The sequence below is a fragment of the Orussus abietinus genome, unplaced genomic scaffold (assembly GCF_000612105.2).
Source record: "Orussus abietinus isolate OABI.00-Male unplaced genomic scaffold, Oabi_2.0 scaffold6, whole genome shotgun sequence".
NCBI lineage: Eukaryota > Metazoa > Arthropoda > Insecta > Hymenoptera > Orussidae > Orussus > Orussus abietinus.
In genome coordinates, this window is record NW_019396002.1 from 2,107,923 (window position 1) to 2,133,070 (window position 25,148).

Below are 25,148 nucleotides of genomic sequence, written 5' to 3' on the forward strand. Positions count from 1 at the left end.
TTTAAGTCAGTTTTACGATCGCTTGTTCCCAATGAGAGAAGTGAGTAAAGATCTCATCATACTTTAACACTTTACCGATCTGCGAATTTGGAGATAAATGGCGATCACGCGTATTGCGAAACTAATTAATAGGCTTCTAACAGGAAAAGTGTTAAGATCTAATGATAGAGAAGTGGTAGGATCGAGGTAAACGTTTCGGTGCTCCTAGACGGATCATATTAAGCGACAACCTCCTCTTATGGGGCTTATGATGCGAGCACAAGAGTGCAGATATTTTTGGCTTAGTACTTCGGCTTTGTTCACAGCGCACCAGTTCGTATCGAATTTCTCAAAGAACTGCGGTTTAACGCTCACATTCAAAGTTTTTTTTCACACAGGCGCATAAGTAGTCCCCCGTCACATACATTCCACCGAAGGTCTTCAAATTTCATCCGGCATCGGTAACCCGCCCTTGCGAGGCCAAAAACTATATTTTCATTTTACCTCTTCTCTTTCTCTTAACAATTTCTATAACAAGGCACTGAGTTGCACCTGTTAAAAATGCAGACTCAAGGGTACATTGATAAATACCTGCTCCTTGCAACGATTACCCCTTTCGAAATACGCATATTAATATATTGCAAACGTCTAAGCACATATACATACATTATACATACATTACAGATACATTTAACCCCGATCGCTAATCTTCACAGTTATCGGGCGACCAGGTTGATTGCGTAAAATATGTATTAGCAGCGTGTACATTATTTCCGCTCGACTGTTGCATCCATCTGCGTAAGAAACATCTATGTCACGATATTAATCTGTGAATATATATATATACTTTTTTTCTATAAATCTGGACATATACGAGGTCCCCCAATCGCGGTCACCCCTTTCGCACGCCCCCCTTCGTTAAGCTGGCGTAAATTCACAGCTCTTTAACATTTACTCTCAGCAAACGAGGTTAAATTCCTCTCCACGCGCTTTATACACGTGATTTCCGTTTACGGCGTACTTTCCTACGTGCGAGGTAAAAAACCTCATTTTCACGTAATTACCTGCACCCACGGATCGGTTAATGCCCAGAGAAACTGGTTTGTCTAGTCAATACTGGTGGTGCATTCCACTGATGGAGAACCATCCATAATCTCTATTTTCCCCGTATTTTGTCCTTGAACTAATTGTTTTGTTCCTTAGTTTTTCCGTCTACCGTCCTTTTCAACTTTGCAGGTCTCCAACACCTCTGTCACCAGCTGGTGGCAATGCCCCGAACTCGATCGAAACGATCGAATCGATCCGAGCGCCATTTGGGTAACGAAACAAAAAGAGGCAGCAACATTACCGACAGTCATGGCGTCCCATGGAAAAAAAAATTAGGAAATGTGCTTACGTGCACTCTACAGACAACGCAATGCACTACGATCGGTTACATACTTTTGCCTATTTTGTCCTCAAAATTCGAACAAGTTCGGGCAAATCTTTGGCAACCATTCATGAAATACTGTACAATTGCGTATCTTTATTCTAGTTTATAGCCGCATAGAATATTTATTATTTTAAAGCGTTACCATGTTGCTATCTTCGTCTATGACTCCAAACTGTATGTCGTCCTTCTCTACCTATATAATAGGCTTTCCGTTTATTCTTATTCCTATTTCCCGGTTTATTAGCAATTTATCTCTAATTTTTAATAGAAATGCTCATATCGAGCATGACAATTTATGTGTTAACAAGATCCGCAATTCTTCATCATTTTCTCAATTCCAGTATGACTCGTATAGCCATTCCAACAATTTATAAATCATTTTGGAAAATCATTACACTTTATCAAAAAAGAATACCATTTTTTCTATAAACTCGTAAGTCGTCCATCGGTCAGTTCCACAGAACGCGTCGTGCGTCACACAGAGAACAGCGCTTAAACGCGCAGAGGATAAAAAACCCATCAAACCTCGGTTTAACTCCCTGCGTCACTTCCGCCGCAATTTCGATTGGCCTTCATTCTCGCCGTCTTGACGTGCCGCGTTCGGCATAACACTCTTCCTTTTCTCGAAGCCTGCGACTCCAGAAAAGTTAACTCTCCGCATTGAATATACCGTGCGTCGATAGAGTAGGCTCCGAGTTCCCGAAGTTCCCGCGAGATGACGCGCTCGCCCGCTGGCAGGTGGCGCGCGCGTCGCGCGGTCCCACGTCCCGATCGAGCGCGTCAGCTCCTTGGGGCGGTCAGCCGCTGCAGCTCGCTGGGCCGTGAGCTGCGACGCCGCCGGACTCTCGTTGGGAGGCACGCAACGCAGTCGCAGACGCCGTAGACGCCTTGGACGCGTCGCGCCGTCGAGGGTGGTCGGGCAGCCGTCAGTGCGATCGTATTCGCGAGTGCGAGCCGGTGGGCCGAGTGTCGCGGTGCGCGCGCATAACCGTCGCAGGTGGTGGGTGATACCTCGGGTCGGTGCGGGCAGGTGCTCGCGCACGGCTGCGCGCGGAGAGACGCGTATTCGATCCGCGGAGGCAGACGCCGCGGGGCGTATCCCGAAAACGGGGAACGGATCGTCCGGCGTGCTGGTCGGGGAGAGCCGGCCACCGGGTCGACGATCGCGGAAACTCTGAGCCCGGATACGCGTCTCGTGGCTCCCGGGAACGCAGACCGCTCGGATTAACGTCCCGTCCCCGGCGTCGTGGCCCGGGAAAGGCGTCGATCCAACTGCCGAGGGTTGGTCGAGGATATCCCAAGGGGTGGCCGGGTCAGGGGCGAATCATTAGCGGCAAATGTGTGACTCGGCCGACGCTCCTTACGCGCAAAAGTTGGCCTACCTCCGGCTGGACGATGAGCCCAGCCCCTACTCGTCGGCGGCCGCGGCTTCGCGGCGCGGCTCCGGGTCGCGACCCGAGGCGCAGGTGCCCGGCTCCGCGTCTAGGTCGGGCCGGCCGGTCGGGGCGATCGAGAGCTTCATCGACGGTGGCGCCCCCGGCGAGCACGCCCCCGCGCCTGCCCCGACCCTCGAGTACAAGCTCTACGAGCGCGAGAACATCATAGCCGCTTCCAGGTTCGCCACCCCCAAGCCGGTGGAGCAGGTGGACGGAGGCAAGCAGTATCCGCACCGGCACCACCACCGGCACCAGCAGCAGCAACAGCAGACTCCGGTGTACGAAAACATCGAATACTACCCGACGCAGCACCCCGTGCACCAGTCGCATCACTCGGCCCAGCATCCGGGGTACTACCAGCCGGTGGAGCCGAGGAAGAGTCCGCCCCCGGGCCAGCGAGGGAGTCCCAGAACGTCCATGGCAACCACCGGGGACGCCTACGATACCGGACTCCTGGGGTTCCGGAAAGCCCAGCCGCAGGTGCCCAGCGGCGGTCGACCCCAAGTGCGGGAGGCTTCTCCGAACAAGGAGTCCCCGCCCTACGAGGCGCCGCCGGTCTACGAGAACATTCAAGAGGTGCATCTGCACCAGGAAGTCGGCCACAACAAGCCCGGGCCCCAGGTGCCCAGTCCGTACCACGGGAACGTGAACGGCGGGGGGTCAACCGGGGGCGGCGACTACGTTGTCATGACCGGCAAGGCCCATCTCGGCCAGAACCCCCGCGTCGGAGTCGGAGTCGGAGTCGGGGTCGGGGTCGGCTCCCGCACCCGCTCGCCTCGTAGCCAGAGCTACGACTCCAGCGTGTCGGCGACCACATCCGTGGCGGACCTGCAGGCGGTCAACAGGAGCACCTACGTGCCGCCCTCGGAGCTGCAGCAGGCGAGGACCTACGGAGCGGGCTACTCCCCGGAGCGAGGCTCCCCTAAACCGGGCGTGCCCTACCACGGGGAGTCTCCTCCGATGAGGCTGCCTCCGGAGCCTGGCCACTATCGCGGCTCATCGACGGAGGACCCCACCAGGACCTACAACCCCGCCGCGGCGATACGGACCGCGGTGCCCGTATCTCACCTCCCTCGGAACGACATTAGGAGCGACCCCAGGAACATGCGCTACCGCGATGGCCGACCGGCGGAGGCGCTGATGGCGACGGCCACCACTATGTCCACCTCGGCCGCGCCGATCTGCTCCTCCGGTCGGCAACGACTGGAAAACCGCGAGGACGATGTCGATGTCATGGGCAGACAGTCGTCCGCCAACTCTGCCCCGCCTTATCATCCCGGCCATATCGGGCCCGTTCCCTCCGGCGGACATCCGCCACCCGGGGCCTCGCCCTTTGGTAGCCCCGGGCGAGGCCGCGCCCCGGGCTTCGTCCCTGGGCCCAACGATCTCAACGCCAACGGCAACGCTCGCGGCACCGGACCTAGAGGTGGCAACGGCACCCCTACGGCCTCCGACGACGACTTTTCGGTCGGCCTCGGGCCCAGGATCACGAGCCTGCCTCCTGGCGTCACCAGCGGCGTCGCTGGACCTGTGTCTCGCGACGCCGTCGTGTCGGGCCCCTCCGCAGCCCAGGGCCCGGCTTTGCGACGCACCGACCAGGACTCGGATCCTCGGAAACCCATCGGCTCGCCTACCGCACACGCCAAAACCGCCGCACCCGGGAAGGGCCTACTACCGTACAACGTTACGCCTGCTAGACCTCCTGTAAGAACACGCTCTAGGCCCTCCCTGCCCGGAACGTCCTGGTTCATCGATTTTATTTACACTAAACGACGAGACATTGCCGATAACCCACCTTGCGGTGAACGAGTCGATGGAAATTTATAATCCTTGAACAGGACGTTTTAATGGCAGGAAGGCGTTACCTTCCAGCTGATCAGATGTTTAGGAGGCTACGCACATGACGATGACTCCTGGTTCATCTATATTATTCACGCTAGATGTCGAGTCTTAGATGATAATTCATCTTGCGGCGAATGAGTCGAAAGAAATTTAAAATCCTTGGTCAGGACGTTTCAATTGCGGGGTGGCGTTACTTTCCAGCTGACTAGAAGTTTAGACGGCTACGCACGTGACGATAAGTCCCTGCGATATATTGGTGCTAACCGATCTCTGCAGGTTTAACTCACGGGTTAACGTTATAGAAGTGGATTAGACTGCACCGATTGGAAATTACGACGGTAAATCTCTGCAAACCGATCTGTACGGATTTAACTGACGCTTGGACGATATAGGAGAACTCGAATTTAATTGTACGGATTAAAAATGAGCGCGATAGATGTGAACAATTCGGGCTGTATAAATTTAACTGACGCGTGGGCGGTATCGGCGAATTCTCGATTTAACTGCACAGATTAGAAAAATTACTGCAATGAATATATGCAAATCGAGCTGTATATATTTATCTAACGCGTGGACGTACGGTAGGACTTGATTTAACTGCACAGATTGTACATCGCCGCGATAAACCCGTGCAAACCCATCTGTGCAAGTTTAACTGGCATTTGGACGCGACGAAAAAGAACTGGACTTAATTGCACGGATTTATAAATCGTTGCAGTAAATCTATGCAAACAGATCTGTACAGGTTTAACTAACGCGTTAACGCTTAGACGGTGTAGGACTCGATTTATCTCTGTACATTACATGTCGCTACGACTTATCATTACGTGTTTAGCCACCTGAGAGATCGACTACTAAGGTTGAGACCAGGAAGGACCGAAGGCCATTTTTAAGGCGCGATGTTAGGCTCGTTGCTTATGTAAATTACGCTATCGTCTTTAATGCTTAAACGAATATAATCATGACGTGAACATCCGCGAACGGGGCTCCGTCGATCGCAAGGAAACAATTTCTTCTTCTTCTCTCTTTTTTTTTTTTCATTCTCGTCAAAGCGAGTACTTCCGTTAACTCGGCTACGGCGCTTATTATGCAAATTATTCGAAAACTTATAATGCGCGGGCGAGAATAATCGCCACTCAGCATATAACGACGGTCCGTCGAAGCCGAGTCGAAAAAAGTGTAATTCTCTCCAAGTGGAAGGCAACGTCTTATTTTTTTTTTTCTTTTTTTCCCCCCTTCTTATTTCGGACAAAGAGTAGCCTGAAGTCACCCCGTAACGAGTATGAGTATTCCCGACGAGTCAGACTCGAGATGCGACATCACGCAAGCAAGTATCGGAAAGTCAGATTTCAGTAGCAACGAACGACTCCTGATCTCTCTTAAGGGGAAGTGAAACACGTCGAGGAACTTGATCGACGTTGATAAAGAAGATTTTTCTAAATGCCTACGTTGCCGACGTTCGTTTTTATATTGACAGCCGTGTCGAATTATATTGGGTATTGTACCAAATGGCATACTCCACCTGTCGTTTTCGAAAAATAATTATAAAGAAATCGAAGTAAAACTCCAGAAATCCTCTGGATTCATGCTTTCTGGGGCCCTAATTAACTGCAGAGGGACCCCCTGCGCCATCTGTGAATTCCAGGTGAATTAAATTTTCACTCCGAGACCTCGTATTACCATCATTTTAGCATAGAAACGTATACAACACTTTTTTGCCCTTATCCCGTTCAAATGCGAGTTTATCGATTACCAGAGTGTTCTAAATTGTCGTCAAATTGTCCTGACTTAAAAAAAAGTGTTGTATTCGATTCGACTGATTTGAAGGATGTTTCACTTCACCTTAAGAAACGTCAATAATAATTGAAGAATCCGCGGCTGGGGGTAAAGGCCTTCCCAGATATCTCGCGTAAGCGTAGAAGCCGTGATAAGAACTGGTCAATGAAATTGTAAACAAATATGTAACATGATATCGAATGTCGGCAATTTGGTTGGCTCTAATCTTCCTGTTACGGTTATGGTTACTATCGTGCGAGGTACTTGCGAAGGCCCATAAAGGTCCCAACAATAATCGGCATTCCTGTAACGTTATGATTTCGCGACCGAAACTTCGACGACTCGCGATCGCCGTATTTGGGAAAACTGCATTTTCTTTTTCTAACGTCAGCCTGAAAAGTCACGTGACTGCCTATAACGCTAAAATGGAGCGTCCATGGATTGGCAATTAAACTGATTGAGCCTTGAGTAAGAATAGTAGAACGCGGATTCCTCGTATCAGAGGGTGCCGAACATGGGCCGACTTCGCGCAGAAATTTCTGACTTGTGATCGCCGTATCGAACGATGTCCTGACAAGGAAGGTATCCCAGGTCGATCTCTCCGATTTGATTTTTTTTTATAATATATTATAGCAGACTAAAAACTAAGCGACACGTATTTTTTTTAATCTGCCTATAAACACTAAGGGGGTGAAACCACCATCCAAAGTAAGGCCTGTGAGGAGTCGCTCACCCCTTAACTTTTTTTTTTAATTGAGAAAGTTATATTTTTCATTCCTCGTTATGAGAAAGCTTTTCCAGGTGGATTGGTTAAAAAATATGTTCTCGTGGGTGAAACTGCCAAATCGCTCATTGACGTGCCTTACTTTGGAAGGTGGTTTCACCCCCTTAAAGTGTTTAATGGCAGATAAAAAAAATACGTGTCGCTTAGTTTTTAGTCTACTATAACATATTATAAAAGAAATGAAATCGGAGAGATCGATCTGGGATATACCTTCCTTGTCAGAATTCTTCTGGCGACAGCGAGAACCGCCTCGGCGATGTAACGGTACGCCGTTTCGTCGAAGGAAATAATCCTACTTCCTTTAAAGGTTCCTCTCTGCCCACGAGTGAGTCACTTCTTGAGGAACATCGGCGCACACTTATTTCAGTCCGTGGACTTTAATCTCCACGTGCGAGCTAGGTGGATATGACTGAACTTTTCTACACGTGGAAAGTAGCGGGAAGGAAAAACGCAAACGGGAACAGAAGTAAAGGAGAATCGACCGTTTAGGATTTTCCTTGCTACACGTTCAATGCCATTGAAACATTCAAATTTTAAGCATCGAAAATACTTGTACTCGATACGCTCGTACGTGCTGGCGACTTTAATCTCCACGTGCGAGCTCGGTGGATATGACTAAACATTTTTACACGTGGAAAGTAGCGGGAAGGAAAAACGCAAACGGGAATAGAAGGAAGGGAGAATCGACCGTTTAGGATTTTCCTCGCCACACGTCCAATGCCTTTGAAACATTCAAATTTTAAGCGTCGAAAATACTTGTACTCGATACGCTCGTACGTGCTGGCGACTTGACCTAGAAAATCGGACGTGTTCGTACACCTCTTGTTTCTCCTTTCGTCTCTCGTCTCCTCGTTTTCCCTCTCTCCTTCTCTTTCTCTCCCGTTCGGTCTCGCCTCGTGTCTCAAGCCCGCGCCCATTCGGTTACACGCGAGCACATCCGACGAATCACTCTGTCGATTGAACGAGACCGTTTTGCCAATCAATTATATAAATGCGATGATTTCGCAAAGCCAAAGCAATACTCCAGGTTCCGCACCCCGGAAACGAGATCGCGAGCCCGGATTATTCGGTGGAAAAAAAAAATATATATATAACGTCCCGGCAAAAAGATTACGGCCAAGGTTATCATTCTTTAAGGTGTCCACGTACACTGGGAGACATGAATGCCCTCCCATCCTGCACAGGCGATGCCGTATCTGCAGGGGAGGCATTCATGCCCGCCATTGTACGTAACGAAAAATCGTTGTAATGAGTACGTGCCAACCGATCTGTATAGATTTAATTGAAATGTGGATGACACGTGAACGCTATATGAACTCGATTTACCCGCATAAATTACAAATCGCTTAGATTTATCGTTACGGGTGCAGCTAATTTCACGGATTAAGGCGACGTGAAAGTGGCACGAGGGGTCAATCGATGATGAACTTTTCTCCTAACTGAGTGTATTGAATCATTAAAAACTGTTACCTCGTGAATGTGGAGACCCTAAGGAACGTCCTGGTACTCATGAAATTTCATTTTTGTTCATATTTTTTATAAACAATTTTAAAATTTTGATAAATCATGGAATTTTCTGGGTGTCAAGATGTTCCATAGGGCCTCCGTATTCGCGTGAAGAAATTTCAAATGATTTGGTACGTCCTGTTGGGAGGAGTTTTTCATAAACCATCGACTCTTCGGGTGGCGCTTTCACGTCACCTTAACCCTTTCATTGCCAAGTCCTTTCGAAAGGCCTTGGCGAAAGTCACGACAGGGTACAAGCCATAGTGCATCAAATTTTCAGCGTGTACATACGATATTAGCACCGAAGGGGTTAAAAACGATTCCTGCCTCCATTCCTAACAATGCTTCACCACAACGTCATTTTGCAAAACAAAAGGTGATGGCCAAACCGCCATACAGAGCTACTTCTTATCGATTAACTCGATGACCCTCGGGTCATTGCGATTGTCATGCAATAGAGGCCTGTTTTCTGGTGCCATTTGCCAGTTCTCCATAACAATTCCCCAAGGCCGAGCCTCCTGGTCTAATCGATGTCATCGTTTCAGGGTCCCACGGAGGCCGAGAGGAAGATCGAGGAGCTGACGCGGCAGCTCGAGGAGGAGATGGAGAAGCAAGAAGAGGAGGGCGAGTACTTTGGTAAGAGTGCCTCCATGGCTTAGTTCACATAGATCACTTTATACGCGCACTAAAGGCGTAGTTATATCAAGCTCTCAGTCTAAACTATATTCTATCGTCTTAATACAACATATTGAAAAAGAGCATATCGTACCGTCTTGGTACTTAATCGCTTTTACACCGAGTTTAGTATGCGTACTAAAAGTGTAGTTAGATCAAACTCTCAATGTAAACAGTGTACCAAAACGGTACGGTACACACATTTCTAGCGTATCGTATCAAGGCGGTACACGGTTGTTTATTCTGACAGTTCGATAAATCCACGGCTTTAATATGTGTGCCAAGTGATCGGTGTAAACCAAGTCTATGTCGCATCACCTTGCAGCACCTTGCAGCACCTTGCAGGACCTTTTAACACCTTGCAGCACCTTCCAGCGCGACATACAACGTGCCCGCGATCCTGTAGCAAGGCGCTCCAGCGCGCCGTTCGGCATTTCGTTGACATTCGCCTAAACGCGGGGGCGAGGGTTGTGGGTAGTCGGTGCACAGGCGAGTCGAGCCAGCGACCGATCCGTCCAACCTCGTTATAGATAGATCGGGCCACAGGACCAGTCGGACCGATTGGCGAGCCGTAGTCCATCGGCGAGTAGCGCCGCGTCTCGCCGCTCGTTCGCTATTTACGCGCGGGTTCCGCACCGGGGCCAAACGGGTTCCGCGGCCACGGCTTCGGGAAAAGGAACCAGAAAGATAGGAATGGCCGGACCCGTTCTGCCAGTGGCCAGCTGTGAGTCCATCGGCTGGTGCGAACGGTTCGAGCGCGTTCCCCCGAAGCTCTGGTCCATCCGCGGTCCAACCTTGAATCTGCGCCGCCCCGTTACGCCGTCCTGCGGGCGAGGAAGCGAAACTCGAGACGTGAACGACCAAGCTATTTCGGGGAAGGTCTCGAGAAACTCGAGGCCGATTACATTCGATTCGCGTAGATTAAGCATCCGCGACCGGGCCACCTTACCCGAGTTCCGAGGTCGAAATCCCCGGAGCGCGATCGCCGCCTCTTCCGGTGCCTGACACGGTGTTTCTCTTCTGGCAGGCATTTGTCACACCTGCGGCGAGAAGGTGACGGGAGCTGGCCAAGCTTGCCAGGCGATGGGCAACCTCTATCACACCAACTGCTTCATCTGCTGCTCCTGCGGACGAGCGCTGCGCGGCAAGGCCTTCTACAACGTCCATGGGCGCGTGTACTGCGAGGAGGACTACCTGGTAAAGATAACGGATTCACTCTAGTTTCCTTAACCCTTTGGCTACTAAAGGCGCCTATAGATGCCCGACGTTTGGTCCAATATTGCCAGCACGCATTTATGAATTTCGCCCATATGTGGGTAGGGACTTCCGAGGGGACTCGTTTGTGAAGCTCTTCTCCGACCTAGGTATACCGAATCGTTTGAAATTTTACCTCGTGAATGTGGAGGCCTTAAGGAAGGTCCTCGTACTCCTGAAACTTCATTTTTTACATCTTTTTCATAAACCATTTTTAGTTATGAAGAAATGGGATTTCATGGATATCGAGACCTTTCTTAGGGTCTCCGCCTTCATGTGGTAAAATGTCAAACAATTCGGCAGGTCCAATTCGGCGAAAAGTTTCATAAACGACTGACCCTTCAGCTGCCCCTTACCCTAACGATGGAACCGAATAAGTGGGTAATAAATCATTTCACTTTCAACTTTCAGTACTCGGGATTCCAGCAGACCGCTGAGAAGTGCGCGATCTGTGGCCACCTGATCATGGAAATGGTGAGTAGAAGCGCGTTGTCTTTTCTACCGCCTGAAAGACCAGGAGAAAAATATGCGTCTACTTTGAATTTCACGTATCGCCCTTACGGGACGTTGCGCGATGACCATGTAACACCAAACCTCGGGAATCCCCATACGGGAGGGTCGAGAATCGCCCGACGTAATTTATGGACGCTTTTTTCCCCTCGAGTCGCGGCTCGATCAGTGTGCAGCTCTTGCTTCGCAGATCCTCCAGGCCATGGGAAAGTCCTACCATCCCGGGTGCTTCCGGTGCTGCGTATGCAACGAGTGCCTCGACGGGGTCCCCTTCACCGTGGACGTCGACAACAAGATCTACTGCGTGAACGACTACCACAGGATGTTCGCCCCCAAGTGCGCATCCTGCGGCAAGGGAATCACTCCGGTCGAGGTGAATGCTTCGTATTTCTCGAATACGTGTCTCTCTAGACCAGGCTCTCTTGTACCTAAAATTCAGAAATCCACATTATAAAGCCGTACCTTGTAGCGACTTAATATCGGAATCTGTGATATAACGTTGTAAAAGAAATAGGCAAGTCATGTTTAACGTTATATTCCTCATAATCAGGGCACGGAGGAAACCGTCAGAGTGGTCTCCATGGATAAAGACTTCCACGTGGACTGTTACGTCTGCGAGGACTGCGGCATGCAGCTGACCGACGAGCCTGATAAGCGATGCTACCCCCTGGAAGGCAGACTGATGTGCCGGGCCTGCCACATACAGCGCATATCGCATACCCAGCCCAGGGCACCGCAGCCGGTCTCGGCGAGTTATCAGTACATGGGTTGAGCACTATTATCCATCTCCAATGACTGTCAATGCCCGCCAATGCCCAACTCTAAGCCACGAGCTGCTCCGATACCTGCACCACACATCGACCATGGACAGCGTTATCACCGTGAACATTGCGTATCGAGAAGTTGGGATGCAGATAGAAACGAGCTATATCTCGGGCATGCATTCGTGAGCGTCGGTGGTACCAGTGACTTATTTATGGGCTTATTTATATACACAAATTATATATATATAAAGGAACACTGCCAGCGGACGCGATCGGGGCCCCGATACTAGCGCGGGCCAATTGTGATACGACAACGTAATGACACTTTCGTTGATCTTTTGTACATATATACATATAGATATATACCTACATACACACACACGTGATGCGTACCGACGTTGTTTGTTGTTATTATATTATTATAATTAGAACTATGCTATCGGTAGAGTCGTTTTTATAAGGTGAACTTTTGAGACGATGACTTTGAGGCTCCCCTGTTGGATACCGTCGTCGAGAAATGCCTGTTCCTTCGTTCGCTGACTCGTCGTCCTAAATGTCGACACTCTTTCCAATATATGGCTGTAATGTGGACGAATTATCCCGAAATTGTAACGCCGTTGTACTGGATCGATATCTGCCAATGATTCCCGTAAGAAATAAAGTAGGATCTTACCCTTACGAAGGTCTTATGTTCGTTGAGTCGAGGCTAAGGAGTGAATCGGATGGAATTAATCCTCGGACGTCCGTATAGGTCAAATCTTTATGGTACACGTTGTTATAAGGACATACATTTACAGATTAGACATAATGTATATATTAACAATTCCCAAAGATCGTTCGATCTCGAGGATACGAGGCCTCGGTGTGAACCACTTACGTTACGTCTTTGGTGGTTCGGGCTTGGGTTCTTTCTCGGTGAGATTTGTCTTCTCCTTCGCTGTGCTTTTGCTTAACTGCTCGTCCTAGAACGTATGCATAAATGCAGAAAATAAAACTAAACGGGGATGCGGCATCGAAGAGATCGCTTCACGTCGGGATTTGTTAGTCATTGCGGAAAGAGAACGGTTCGAAGAAACTGAGACATGGTTCCATTTTGGAGAGTGCCTACTGGAAACTCGTTAAGTATAAAGTAAATGTAGGACACTTGGAAAAATATGCATTCTTTTCCAACACGTTTACAGTGGTCTCGATGCAAACGTTTTCATAGGACAATGAATGAATAGAACAATGGTAGAAATAAGCATTCTAATTATCCTAAGAATGACATTTCCTCCGTAACATTAAATGACACGTTCCCACTCGCGTTACCATTGTTCTACTGATGCAACAATGATACTATTTAAACAAAGCGGTACTTGCAATTAATTTAATGAGGAAAGTCTCAGTTCAATCCTGTCTTTTCTTCTACCAAGGAAATGTGCATCCAAAAATGAAAAATAACCATGCTATTCCTTAAGTCCGAGTAATGATGTAGATTACATAATGTTAATACAAATTAATGGATCTGCGTGTAATGCCGTCGTTAACACGCTCGGGAGGAAATCCACCATAGGTACAGATTTGGAGGTCAATCCGCTTCCCTTACAGAGGTAGAAGTCTCACCAGCAGATGACTAAACGGAAAATGGGCTTGATGGAAAATCCAAGGTACAAGTCATCGGGAATACTACGTATGCTCTTTCTCACAAATTATTAATCCAACTTAAACCTACCTTCTTCATGGGTGGAATCTGCTTCTTATGCATATATCCCCACCTTCGCAGGTATCCAATGGCTACAGTCGTGCCACCTACAAATAAAACGATACATGAAATCAAATTGCCCTCTTGCTCAACCATCTGTTGCCTCATTGCCGTTCGATCTTACCAACTGTGACGATGTATCTTAGCGGCGTAACTAATTTGTACAGGGCATAGACTACCGCCCAGTGACCAGCACCAGAATTATGCACCAGCTCTATGTACTTCTCACTGATGTGCAGGTATTTCATAATGGCAACTATGTCGACTCCGCTGCAAGATCGAGCAATCCAGTTATCAATTCTACCTAGTTTAGAGTCTTCAATTGCTCAACCCGGAGATATACATACTTCTTCGCAGCGATGTAAAATATGCCGACCCATCCTGCTGACGTAATAAGATGCACCGGTATCAGGACGTGCCAGTAGTCTTTGTATAGCTGTTTCATCCTCTGGAATACGGAGAGCTTCCCCGACGAAGGCGGGCTCGGTGCTGAAGCCGCATAACCGCGGTATGCAGTTCTCGTCGCGAGCGTCGATAGAGTACCTAACCTCACTCCCAATGTAAGGGCCGTCGTCGGCGCGGCAGAGAGTGCGACATCGTCTCTTCTTGTGATCTCGTGCTGGCATAACGAAGCCGGTGAGCTTCCACTCGCTGGCAGGACCGCCGAGGTATATCTTAAAAGCGAACTCGAGAGCCGTGCACTTCGCCCGATGATCGACACCATTCTCGTGAGGAATCGCGTCCGTGACACCGCGCCAGGTCCCTCCTCGCGGCCCTCGAGACAAGCTCATTGACGAGCCAGCCGGTGCCAATATTGTCGGTAATTTTGTTCAAATGAACAACATACCTTACTATTTCAGCCTGAGACTAACCAGGACTGAAGGCCTGAGTCCATGATTAAAAAACTTTGCCAATGTTTTTGTCAAATAAATATCTTACTTGCAATTTGGTCAACACTAGTGCTTCCGATGAAAAGCTTTGATGCTAAACTTTTACAGAAAAATCTAACTGGTATCTTTTTTTTTATAAAAGATACATTAAAGTTGCAGACTTCAGAGCATTTACATGCACAATTGTCAATGGAAAATAGAACAGATATGAAGTAAACTATTGTAAATGACAACAGAATTAGATAAATAAATATACATATAAAATAAAATTATGTATCTATATAATTGTATAAAGTGTACGTAGTAATTGAACACATTTCACAAGCATAAACCTTGGTAGAATTGTAAAATGACTTTATTACGAGTAGCAGCACCATCTTAATACATCCATGAGGAAATAAAAGATTTTGGGAAGAATATTGACAATGTTCCTTCGTCGTGGACACAGACCTTTACTTAATAATTTGAGAATTCTTTTGTTCCCATTTTGGTAAAAGTGCGAACAAACCAGTGAAGCTATGAAATATAATTTATATTTGCATGTTTCCATTTGTACACTTTCAATATATTTAACACTTTTAACATGTTTTCACAAGGCTTTCATTTTATTAATTAACTATTCTAGAAAGTATTACAAAGGAAAAAGTTAATAATGTAATTACATGTAAGATTCTACCCAGAACAAAGGATAAGCATACACGAGGACATTCTTTTAAAAGATAAGTGTACATACTGTATTGAGAGACCTTTTTCTACAAACTATTTCAGCTAATGACCTTTTACTTCAGGATCAAAATTAAAACTTAATTTTCTCTTGAATATCTTGCCTTTTATGGGTTCCATCGCAAAATGGTCGATTAGATGTCTGTTTGCAATTACAGAGCCAATACTCCTTCGTTTCTGGTACCTTGAATCGTACAGGTCTTTGTTTGACTTTAAGAAAGACATTTTTATGCGTTCCATCACAAAACGGTTGACTTTTGCTTTTTCCGCACAGGCACCACATATACGTTTTGTCTGCTTCACAAAGGTACTTGAAAGGTTTTTTGTCATATATCTCGCCACTCTCTGGCTGGTCACTGGCGCTGTATACATCTCTTAACAAGTTTCTCGGTATTTCAGACTCGGATGATTTGGACGAGTATCTTACGATCTAAAAAAACCCAGTATTACATATTGACTGTTGTACAGAAAATACATCATTTCTACAACGAAATGTTAGGTTATACTTCTACACTTCTCGACTTGATTTATATCTCATACTTAACTTCTTTCTTCTGATTATCACAAATTTTAATGGTTGATTTGAGGTTAGCTACACTTAAATGGATGTCTCGAGAAAACAATGGAATCTACTAAGGTGGCATAACTAGTAATTTATAAAGCTTCAGATACTGCTTACTTACACATTTATCTTTTAATAAATTGGAACTAACGTACTGCACAAACTTCTTTAAACGAGCCATCGAAGACATGTCGTATAACCTATGCGATCGCACAGCAGAAGTCACGAGTTTGTATCATGAAGTACATACAACCTAAGAGGTTCCTCAGGATGAAAACGTTGAGATTATGCTATGGTGCTGCTCTCTGTGATAACCATGTCTATCGAAATATCGCTATCTGGTGTCTAAATATGTAAACTTTTTATATTAGTCTTCACATAATCTTCTATAAATGGGGTTCACAATTCCACTGCACTTGATGACGATGATATCCGAAAGTTAAATTGCTTAAAACAAATATGGCGCTGCTTGGGAGAGGTGACTGGCAAAGTCCGTCTCCTTTTTGGCAAAATGGTCCAGCACCGGGCGTTTCATATAATTTTCCGGGCACCGTCTCGCACGGTAAGCCTGATGGAATCCAACGGTCACAGTGAGTACATGTTTTCTTGGAAACAATAACCTCTATTAAATATTTCAAACAATAACCTCTGATAAATGCATGTCACTTGAGGCATTAATGCCGTCGTCATACTTTCATGCTTAGTTTGTGTTTAAAATTTGCTGGGAACAAAATCGAGTGACGAATTAATTTCTTTCAGAGCCCCAACTACAACGGGTACTTCGGTAGTTGGTATTCAGTACAAGGATGGAGTACTAATTGCTGCTGATATTTTGGCTTCTTATGGCAGTCTGGCAAGGTACAGAAATTGTGAGCGAATCATGAAAGTTAACAACAACATCTTGTTAGGAGCAGGTGGTGATTACGCCGACTACCAATATATCAAGAACCTCATCGAGCAAAAAATGTAAGTTGCATAAAAATTTGGAATTATAAGCTTAAACATTTACCATTTCAATTGTTTATAGTTTAGAGGAAGAGTGCCTTGATGACGGGTTTACCTTGAAGCCAAAGTCTTTGCACTGCTGGCTTACTCGAATAATGTACAACCGACGTTCAAAATTTGATCCATTTTGGAACAATTTCATCATTGCAGGCTTAGAAAATGGCAAACCGTATGAATTATTTTACATTCTATGCAATTATTTACTACAAGTGCAATGAAAAATTAGTTTGAATAAGTTAGTTTAATAAAAATAGAATATTCAGTAGAGTAGTGATAAACTTCACTTGTAATTGAAAACTTGCAGATTTTTGGGAACAGTAGATAAACTTGGCACGGCATATACCGATCCAATAATTGCAACAGGGTATGGTGCATATATGGCAACACCAGTAATCCGTGCGGCTTATGAGAAGAACAAAGAAATGAGTAAAGAGGAAGCCCTTGATCTCATAAAGCAAGTTATGACAGTCCTTTATTACAGAGATGCCAGATCTTTTCCAAAGGTAAGATTTATTTTCATCTCTGCTATTTCGATATTTTGTATATTAATATTAATATTAATAACTCCTCTTTCTTTCAGTATCATATCGGGATAATAGATAAGGAAGGAATAGAAATAAAGGGGCCGATTACATTGGAGAGCAACTGGGAGGCTGCTGTAATGATAAAAAGTTAATTTACAATGACAATTATGGAATATGTCCTTTTAATGTTACTTTTCATAAATAAATCATAATTTACCAATTAACGCTTAATTTGTACACTCTATGTTAACTTGGATTCACAGAAGCAACAAGAAATTTCTGGTGATTAAAGAGTCAATATCTCACAGCCGTTATTTGTAATTAAAATAGTGTGTTCACACTGAGCAGTCCGAGCCTTATCTACAGTAACTGCAGTCCATCCATCTTCACAAATTTCAATCTCTTCCGATCCTTGGGTAATGACAGGTTCAATTGTGAAAGTCATACCAGGTTGCATTTTTCCAGGCATGTCATTTGCTGTACATAAAAATGTCTTGTCTTACCAGTGCTGGGTATCCACATGAAAAGCAATACTCCATTTCATACGCACCAATGTGATAAATATCTGGTGGTCCATGAAAGTAGTTGCCAATTCCATGACCAACAAATGCTGGAATTACATTAAATCCATGCTTATTTGCTGTTTCTTCGATTATGTTGCCTAAAAAGGAAGTGAAAGGAATAGTGACATATTTTATATATTTAAAAATATGATATAATAACTCAACTAAGAACAGAAAGTTGTAACTTACCTATTGAATTGAAATTTTCATTAGGTTTACATAATTCAATGGCATGTCTGAGACAGAGTTGAGTGACTTCAATTAGTCGCTTTGCCTCGGCATCAACGTTGCCAACCTCAAACATTGCTGAACAATCTCCATGGTATCCATTAAGGTATACCTTAATCACGATAAAATAAAACCTACATCTTCAAATTTATACTACCAACTATTTTAGTTGTGTTAGGATTTGACACTTCATAGCGCATGTAAAACTGATTCTTACTGTAACGTCGACGTTTAGAATATCACCGTCTTGGAGTGGTCGATTGTCAGGAATGCCGTGACATGCTACATTGTTGACACTCGTGCAAACTGATTTTGGAAAACCCTTATAATTTAATGGACTTGGATAGGCAGCATTGTTGATGATTAACTCATGAATATATTCGTCCAGAAGATCCGTTGTTATTCCTGGCTGTCAATAAATCATGAAAATATATAATAAGTATTTGTACATGTGTTAATTTCATGTTGAATGGAATAACGCACGTTAAGGAAACACTTTATCTTACTTTGATGAAGCCTTGAACTTGATTTAAAACCCGTTTTGCTAAGCTGCAACTATGACCCATGCACTCAATTTGATTTTGATTTTTGATTTCAGGATTTTTGGGTGACTGGCATGGAATTGTCGACTCACTGTATAATGGCTTAGGGATATGAGAAGGTACAACTTTTTTTACAGATACGGTCCAAGGTTCAACTAAATCATACTGGCCAAACTTATTGTTCATCGTTTTATGAGTCGGAGTCGCTATTATCTGTATAAGAAGCAAAAGTATTAACCTTTCAAAGCATTTCCTAAAAGTAACTTCACTATATTCTTTACCATTTTTTATTCAATAAGTTGCATTAATAACATTATCATACCTTTGACTTTTGTTGAAATAATTTTTTAAAGAAATATCTTACATGTGATATACTTTTCATATTTTTAGTGGCAAACATTTCTGTAGTCTTTTAATGTTACAGAAGGTATTAATAGTTGACACATTACAATTTCCAATTCATCGAAGTCCCCTGTAGAATTATAAATTCATCGACTCATTGAAAGAATAGTATCGTATAGTGTTTAATGTTTAAAAAATTCTTGTCAATCGCATACTTTCACATTATGCTAATGCCATACATTATCTATATTTAAATTTTTAATTTATAATTCTGAAAACCATTCGAAACTCAGTATATACATGCATACGAAACCTACCATACTGAAAATCAAACTGAGAATTACGTGATACAGATCTCTGCGTGATATTACATATACAATCTGTAATACAGATATATATATATAGAGAGAGAGAGAGAGAGAGAGAGAAAGTGACAAATCTGATATAACCTAACCTAATTTAATCTAACAAGATGGTGGAAACTTGTACTGCGCAGAAATATTAGAAATTGGTACTCAAAAGAACATACCACATATTTATTTTGCCGTGCTTTTTCTGACATCACTGCATTTACCAGCATTTACTGCCACAACTGTCAGTTCGGATAGGTTTATTAAAACCCTGAAAGGAATGTGGGAGTGAAGCACGGTAGTTTGATGTTCCGATTTATGACATCACTATTCTGTGACTAATTCCATTAGACAGTGTTGTCATTTTTGGTTCTATTATGCAAAACTTACAGTTTTCAGGTAAGTTAATAACAGAAGTATACGTGGACGTTCTTGTACCCTCGCCTTGTAATATTTTTAAACGTACACAATTACGATGTATTTGTCACTAATATATTATAACCTATACACCATGATCTTTAGTGTTGTCACTTCAGTGTCAGCACTGAAATATAAGACCAAGAACAATTACCAAATCCTGTACTTTCGTTCACAAATACTTATATAAAATATTTTTCCCCTTTTCAGTGTGATATTATCTGGACTGCTTTTTTTTTTTTTTAAAATGATAGCCTCCGAAATTGGCTCTACAAATGCAGATCCTATACATATCAGGGTAACGAGTGAGAAGGCTCCTTTGATCAGCGGTCGAGGAATCTTTCATCGCCTTTTTGGAGGAATCTTTGGGTTGGGTAAATCACCACACGTTGAGGGAGATGGCTACATCGAGTTTAGCAGTTTGGGGACAGACAGTGGGCGTACATTGGGAACCTTTGCTGGAGTATTCAGCCCTGTCACCCTGTCCATGTTCAGTGCCTTAGTTTTCATACGAATGGGTGATGATTTGAAATTATATCTTTTTGTCTATGATTTGTGCTAAAGAGACTTTGAATTTATATACTGGTGGGGTATACGTACTAAAATGTTAATATTCTTAATGTTATTTTTCAGGATATATTGTTGGAAATGCAGGATTACTAATGACGTTGACTCAGTTTGTAATCGCTTATGGAATTTTATTATTTACAGTTGCCTCTGTTTGTGCAATTTCAACAAATGGGGCAGTTGAGGGAGGAGGCGCATATTGTATCCTTTCTTTTTCTAGATAGTTAAGAAGGAAATATTACATGTATTTGAAAAATGAATGATTTATAATAATACATGAATTTCTTAACATGCAAACTATAGTTATGATAAGCAGAACTTTAGGACCTGAATTTGGGGGCTCCATTGGCACACTTTTTTTCATGGCAAATGTTGTGTCCAGTGCTCTTTGTATCTCTGGTTGTGCCGAAGGATTAGTGGAGAATTTTGGACCATCTGGTTACTTGGCTGGCAAAGATGGACTATTACCTGATGGCAAGTGGTGGAGATTTCTCTACTGCTCTGTCTTAAATACTGCGAATCTGCTCGTGTGTCTCATCGGAGCTGCTATGTTTGCTAAGACCAGCATAGCCATTTTAGCAATTGTCTGCGTTTGTCTTGGAAGTGTCTTCATAAGTTTCTTAGTACAAGGAGCGGTAGAAGTGCGTAAATATTCTCTTCATCCATGAAAAAAATAAATAACTGTAGTGCTTTACTGATCTAATTTAACTATTTCACAGGTACCTATACCAGAAGCAAACATGTTGGTACAGAATGCTACAGTACATGTAAATGGATCCTACACTGGATTGTTATCGGCTACTCTTAAGGAGAATCTTTATACAAATTATAGCATGGATTATTCAAGTGATGGCACTAGAACTGACTTTGCTAGTGTTTTTGGTGTCCTCTTCAGTGGTGTTACTGGAATAATGGCTGGAGCTAACATGAGTGGTAACATTTTGATTAAAAATTCATAATTACTCTTAACGTTAAAAAATATGATAGAATTATTTGAAATTTCTTTAATCCTGTTTCAGGCGAACTAAAGAATCCCGGACACAATATTCCTCGCGGCACATTGTCTGCAGTCCTTTTCACCTTTGTTTGCTACATTTTCTTATCGGTTTTAACGGCTTCAACGACCAGCAGATTTTTGTTACAAAATAATTTTATCTACATGATGCCTGTAAACGTTTGGCCACCTTTTGTGGCAATTGGAATTCTTACCGCGACATTTAGTGCAGGACTGAGCAATTTAATCGGCTCCAGCAGAGTACTCGAAGCACTTGCAAAGGACAATGTGTTTGGTATGAGAACATGAGAACCAGAAAAAATAGAGATACTTATGTAATAATGTTAAAATTCTAATCAACTTTTAGGTTCCGCATTAAATTTTGTAATACAAGGAACCTGGCGAGGTAATCCAATAGCTGCGGTCCTTACATCTTGGACTCTCGTCCAAGTTATTTTACTTATGGGATCTCTAAATACCATAGCTCAAATAAACTCGGTCCTCTTCTTGTTGAGCTATCTCGCCACCAATCTTGCATGTCTTGGACTCGAACTAGCCAGCGCTCCAAATTTCAGGTAAAAAATATATCGCATTAATTTCTCAACTAATTAGTTTGATACATGTTGTAATATTTTCTGTAAACTTATTTTCAGGCCGACGTTCAACTATTTCACTTGGCACACTGCTACGGTTGGTTTGCTAGGAACCTTAATAATGATGTTCACGATAAATAGCATCTACGCCTCGAGTAGCATAATTCTCTGCCTGATCTTGGTGATCGTGTTACACCTTTTCTCTCCGAGTAAAAATGCTCCTTGGGGCAGCATATCGCAAGCTCTCATCTTCCACCAGGTGAGGAAGTACCTGCTGATGCTGGATTCTCGAAAGGACCACGTAAAGTTCTGGAGACCTCAGATGCTGTTAATGGTGGCTTCTCCGAGATCATCCTGTCCGCTGATCGACTTTGTCAATGATCTGAAGAAAGGTGGACTTTATGTGATCGGCCACGTCAAGGTCGGCGACTTTACCGGCCAAAATGTTGATCCTACCCTGGAAGAATATCCTCACTGGTTAGGACTGGTTGATCATATGAAGGTAAAGGCCTTCGTAGAGCTCACCGTCACCAAGACTGTTCGAGAGGGCCTCCACCACCTGATTAGGTGTTCCGGAATGGGAGCAATGAAGCCAAATACTATCGTCCTGGGATTCTACGATGAAGAGACTCCACAGGACTTCTTCCAGAACTCCCAGTATACTACGACTGCGTTTGATAATGTTAATGGAGAAGCAAATGGTACCCTATTCCCATTGAGGCGATCTGGAGAGGAGAAGAGCATTGATCGGATTCAGTATGTGGGGATGTGCATGGATGTGTTAAAGATGAAGAAGAACCTTTGCTTGTGCAGGAACTTCCACCTGCTGGATAAGAGTCGTATTAATAAGTGAGTGCACGTCTTGACAAACTTCGAATTGAAACTAAAGATTTTTCTTTATTTCTGTCTCACGTACATTTTGTCTATACATTATGTAGGATATCGTAACATGTCTCATATTCTTTCAGGAATTCGAATTTAAAATACATCGACGTGTGGCCAGTGAACTTCTTCCAACCCTCCGATCAAGACCCCTTTGATACCACTTCATTGTTCATGCTGCAATTAGCATGCATCATTAACATGGTACCAACATGGAAAAACCTGCACTTAAGAGTGTTCAACTGTGAGATCGCGGAGAGTGAAACCAGCCTGTCTATATCGGAATCGAGTTCAATAAACGAGTTTCCGAAGGCTTCGAATGAGCATCGGATAAAGAAACTGCTGAACATGCTTCGGATTTCTGCATCGATTCAGAAAATTCCAGATTGGGGAGCACAAGTTGGAGGCCTTAATGGCAGACCTCTCATTGAGCCTAAAGCAGAAAGCTTTGATGGCGGCCATGATTCGACCGATGACATTTTGAGCAACGTTTCTCGGTCTTATATATTAAGGTAATTATTTTTTAACGAAGCCACGAGATACAATTTGGGGGGTTTCAAATTTGTTATTTTATTCCAGCGTGAACCAGTTAATAAGGCACCATTCAACTCAAACAGCAGCATCTTTTATATATCTTCCGGCTCCTCCATCGTCAACTTCTTGGGAAGAGGAAATGGTCTACCCCCAATACCTTCAGCTTTTAACAGAATTGACTGCAGACTTACCTCCGACAGTGTTGGTGCATGGTGTCAGCGCTGTTACTTCCACAACTTTATAACGGTAGACAGTTTTAAAAGATGGGGTAGACATTCTTAAGTTTCTCAAATCGAGGAATCACTTCAGAAACGGAATTTTAATTAATTCTAACATCGTTACTTCACAACATGAACATTTGTGCTGTATGAAGTTTTATATGGTTTACATTAGGATTTCATGAGAATGACCAGAGAGCATTTTATACGTAAGCTTATATGCACAAGGGTACAGAACATTGTAGGATTTATTGAAGCCATACGCAGATCGAGATTTTAATTAGACAATATTAAGAGGAAATGGATTTCGAAATCTTTTACGGTGATATAATCGAAAAAGTTGTTTCTACTAATTGGGACAAGACTTTCGGAGTCATGTTCTGTTCAGTTTGGTATATTATGACGTTGATATTTGTGGGTACCACATACTTTTTGATGTAATTATTTCTAATTATTTGAAATCGTCACTGTTGAGTTTGGGAATTTTTTGCAGGGTTATATTGCATTTAGTGGAAATAATTTTATAATATACACAAATTGTCAAAAATTCAAGATGGTAATCTTGCAAAATGTACTATTTGGTGGAAGTAGAATGGCAAAGCAATTAGATGCGATTGAAATCTAAAAAGAAAATTAATAGACAAGGTCTAACCTTGATCATATCATATAAGAGAATCAGAAAAATCAACAGTTTTGGATGTTCAGTCCGAGAAAAATGTTTTTTAATTATAACTAGAAAACTAAGGAAACTTGAAAAACTTGAAATAATCAATACTACTAAAGTCATGCGTTAACGTTACGAATTTACTGCTGCGAGTATTAATTGGAATATGTATAAAGAAAAAAAAAGAGAAGTAACATAAGTAGAATGTCCTGTAGAATTTTTTACAGATTAGACTTGTATCAGTATTCTTATTACGAATTATTCAAAACGTCGGTCACTGTGATAACTAAATTAATCAATAAGAAACTCGTTTTCCCATAAGAATGAAAATATATTTTGAAAAATCCACGAAAACCAATCCGAATTTGTATTTTTTCAGAAATACATGGTAAGAGCATTAAATCGACCTATTAACCAATGCACAATGTATTAGAAACTTATTTTTTAATTAACTGTGGACTTTCGATTAAATACAAGAAAATATATAAACAATATCATAAAAATTAGGATTAATTTATTTGATAAGTGTACATACATACATACACGTATGTAACACTGGCATTCATCGATGGCAACCTCGCGAACCTACTGCCCTCTCCGGCCGCGCGACGTACTAGTGGCAGGAATAGCGTAGAATTTGAATCGCCCAAGGGGCAGAATGGGTTTGCTAAAGAAAATAAATGTTTATAAAGAAAACAATTAATGAAAATGATTTCAATATTATTGTGAATTGTCCCTAAGTTACTTAACGCAGTTTTTGTTAAATTATTATTTACAGAATTTCTTATAAAATATATTAAAACATGTTTTATTAAATTTTTCCAGGAACACGAAGAAAGGTGTGGAACGTA

At 43.5% G+C, this 25,148-nt stretch overlaps 6 protein-coding genes across 13 annotated transcripts; 3 read left to right on the plus strand and 3 right to left on the minus strand.

Annotated features, from left to right (window-relative positions):
* Positions 1–2,216: 2,216 nt before the first annotated feature.
* Positions 2,217–12,636, plus strand: LOC105704486 (LIM domain-containing protein jub). The gene is made up of 6 exons (XM_012433746.1): positions 2,217–4,551; positions 9,301–9,391; positions 10,458–10,627; positions 11,096–11,158; positions 11,385–11,567; positions 11,745–12,636. The coding sequence occupies exons 1-6, from the start codon at positions 2,749–2,751 to the stop codon at positions 11,964–11,966; spliced, it is 2,532 nt and encodes an 843-aa protein (XP_012289169.1). The 5' UTR covers positions 2,217–2,748; the 3' UTR covers positions 11,967–12,636.
* Positions 12,408–15,003, minus strand: LOC105704490 (uncharacterized protein C18orf19 homolog A). 3 transcript variants are annotated; one of them, XR_001104460.1, is made up of 6 exons: positions 14,047–15,003; positions 13,824–13,969; positions 13,670–13,746; positions 12,836–12,920; positions 12,632–12,716; positions 12,408–12,537 (listed from the first exon to the last, which is right to left on the minus strand). XR_001104460.1 is itself a non-coding variant. In XM_012433756.1 (4 exons), the coding sequence occupies exons 1-4, from the start codon at positions 14,421–14,423 to the stop codon at positions 12,837–12,839; spliced, it is 684 nt and encodes a 227-aa protein (XP_012289179.1). In that variant the 5' UTR covers positions 14,424–15,003; the 3' UTR covers positions 12,723–12,836. The 3 variants fall into 3 exon arrangements, 2 of the variants coding, with proteins under 2 accessions (XP_012289179.1, XP_012289181.1); XM_012433756.1 differs by lacking the exons at positions 12,408–12,537; positions 12,632–12,716 and having other exon boundaries at positions 12,723–12,920; XM_012433758.1 differs by lacking the exons at positions 12,408–12,537; positions 12,632–12,716; positions 12,836–12,920 and adding an exon at positions 12,927–13,570.
* A 97-nt stretch (positions 15,004–15,100) lies between these two features.
* LOC105704491 (CDGSH iron-sulfur domain-containing protein 3, mitochondrial) lies at positions 15,101–16,171 on the minus strand. The gene is made up of 2 exons (XM_012433759.1): positions 15,996–16,171; positions 15,101–15,742 (listed from the first exon to the last, which is right to left on the minus strand). The coding sequence occupies exons 1-2, from the start codon at positions 16,062–16,064 to the stop codon at positions 15,386–15,388; spliced, it is 426 nt and encodes a 141-aa protein (XP_012289182.1). The 5' UTR covers positions 16,065–16,171; the 3' UTR covers positions 15,101–15,385.
* Positions 16,172–16,234: 63 nt separating this feature from the next.
* On the plus strand, positions 16,235–17,627 carry LOC105704489 (proteasome subunit beta type-4). The gene is made up of 5 exons (XM_012433755.1): positions 16,235–16,464; positions 16,634–16,840; positions 16,902–17,048; positions 17,184–17,382; positions 17,460–17,627. The coding sequence occupies exons 1-5, from the start codon at positions 16,334–16,336 to the stop codon at positions 17,553–17,555; spliced, it is 780 nt and encodes a 259-aa protein (XP_012289178.1). The 5' UTR covers positions 16,235–16,333; the 3' UTR covers positions 17,556–17,627.
* On the minus strand, positions 17,569–19,977 carry LOC105704487 (methionine aminopeptidase 1D, mitochondrial). Of its 4 annotated transcripts, XM_012433748.1 has the most exons (8): positions 19,608–19,713; positions 19,396–19,458; positions 19,059–19,208; positions 18,701–18,949; positions 18,412–18,603; positions 18,156–18,306; positions 17,954–18,064; positions 17,569–17,880 (listed from the first exon to the last, which is right to left on the minus strand). In XM_012433748.1, exons 3-8 carry the CDS (start codon positions 19,134–19,136, stop codon positions 17,690–17,692), a joined length of 972 nt encoding a protein of 323 aa, XP_012289171.1. In that variant the 5' UTR covers positions 19,137–19,208; positions 19,396–19,458; positions 19,608–19,713; the 3' UTR covers positions 17,569–17,689. The 4 variants fall into 4 exon arrangements, with proteins under 4 accessions (XP_012289171.1, XP_012289173.1, XP_012289170.1 ...); XM_012433750.2 differs by lacking the exons at positions 19,059–19,208; positions 19,396–19,458 and adding an exon at positions 19,819–19,977 and having other exon boundaries at positions 19,608–19,699; XM_012433747.2 differs by lacking the exon at positions 19,396–19,458 and having other exon boundaries at positions 19,608–19,712.
* LOC105704485 (solute carrier family 12 member 9) lies at positions 19,726–25,141 on the plus strand. 3 transcript variants are annotated; one of them, XM_012433744.2, is made up of 11 exons: positions 19,754–19,827; positions 20,100–20,363; positions 20,479–20,613; positions 20,716–21,053; positions 21,132–21,345; positions 21,432–21,701; positions 21,774–21,981; positions 22,060–22,848; positions 22,968–23,393; positions 23,461–23,661; positions 25,123–25,141. In XM_012433744.2, the coding sequence occupies exons 1-10, from the start codon at positions 19,806–19,808 to the stop codon at positions 23,657–23,659; spliced, it is 2,865 nt and encodes a 954-aa protein (XP_012289167.1). In that variant the 5' UTR covers positions 19,754–19,805; the 3' UTR covers positions 23,660–23,661; positions 25,123–25,141. The 3 variants fall into 3 exon arrangements, with proteins under 3 accessions (XP_012289168.1, XP_012289167.1, XP_012289166.1); XM_012433745.2 differs by lacking the exon at positions 25,123–25,141 and having other exon boundaries at positions 19,726–19,827; positions 20,056–20,363; positions 23,461–23,659; XM_012433743.2 differs by lacking the exon at positions 25,123–25,141 and having other exon boundaries at positions 23,461–24,484.
* Positions 25,142–25,148: the final 7 nt, after the last annotated feature.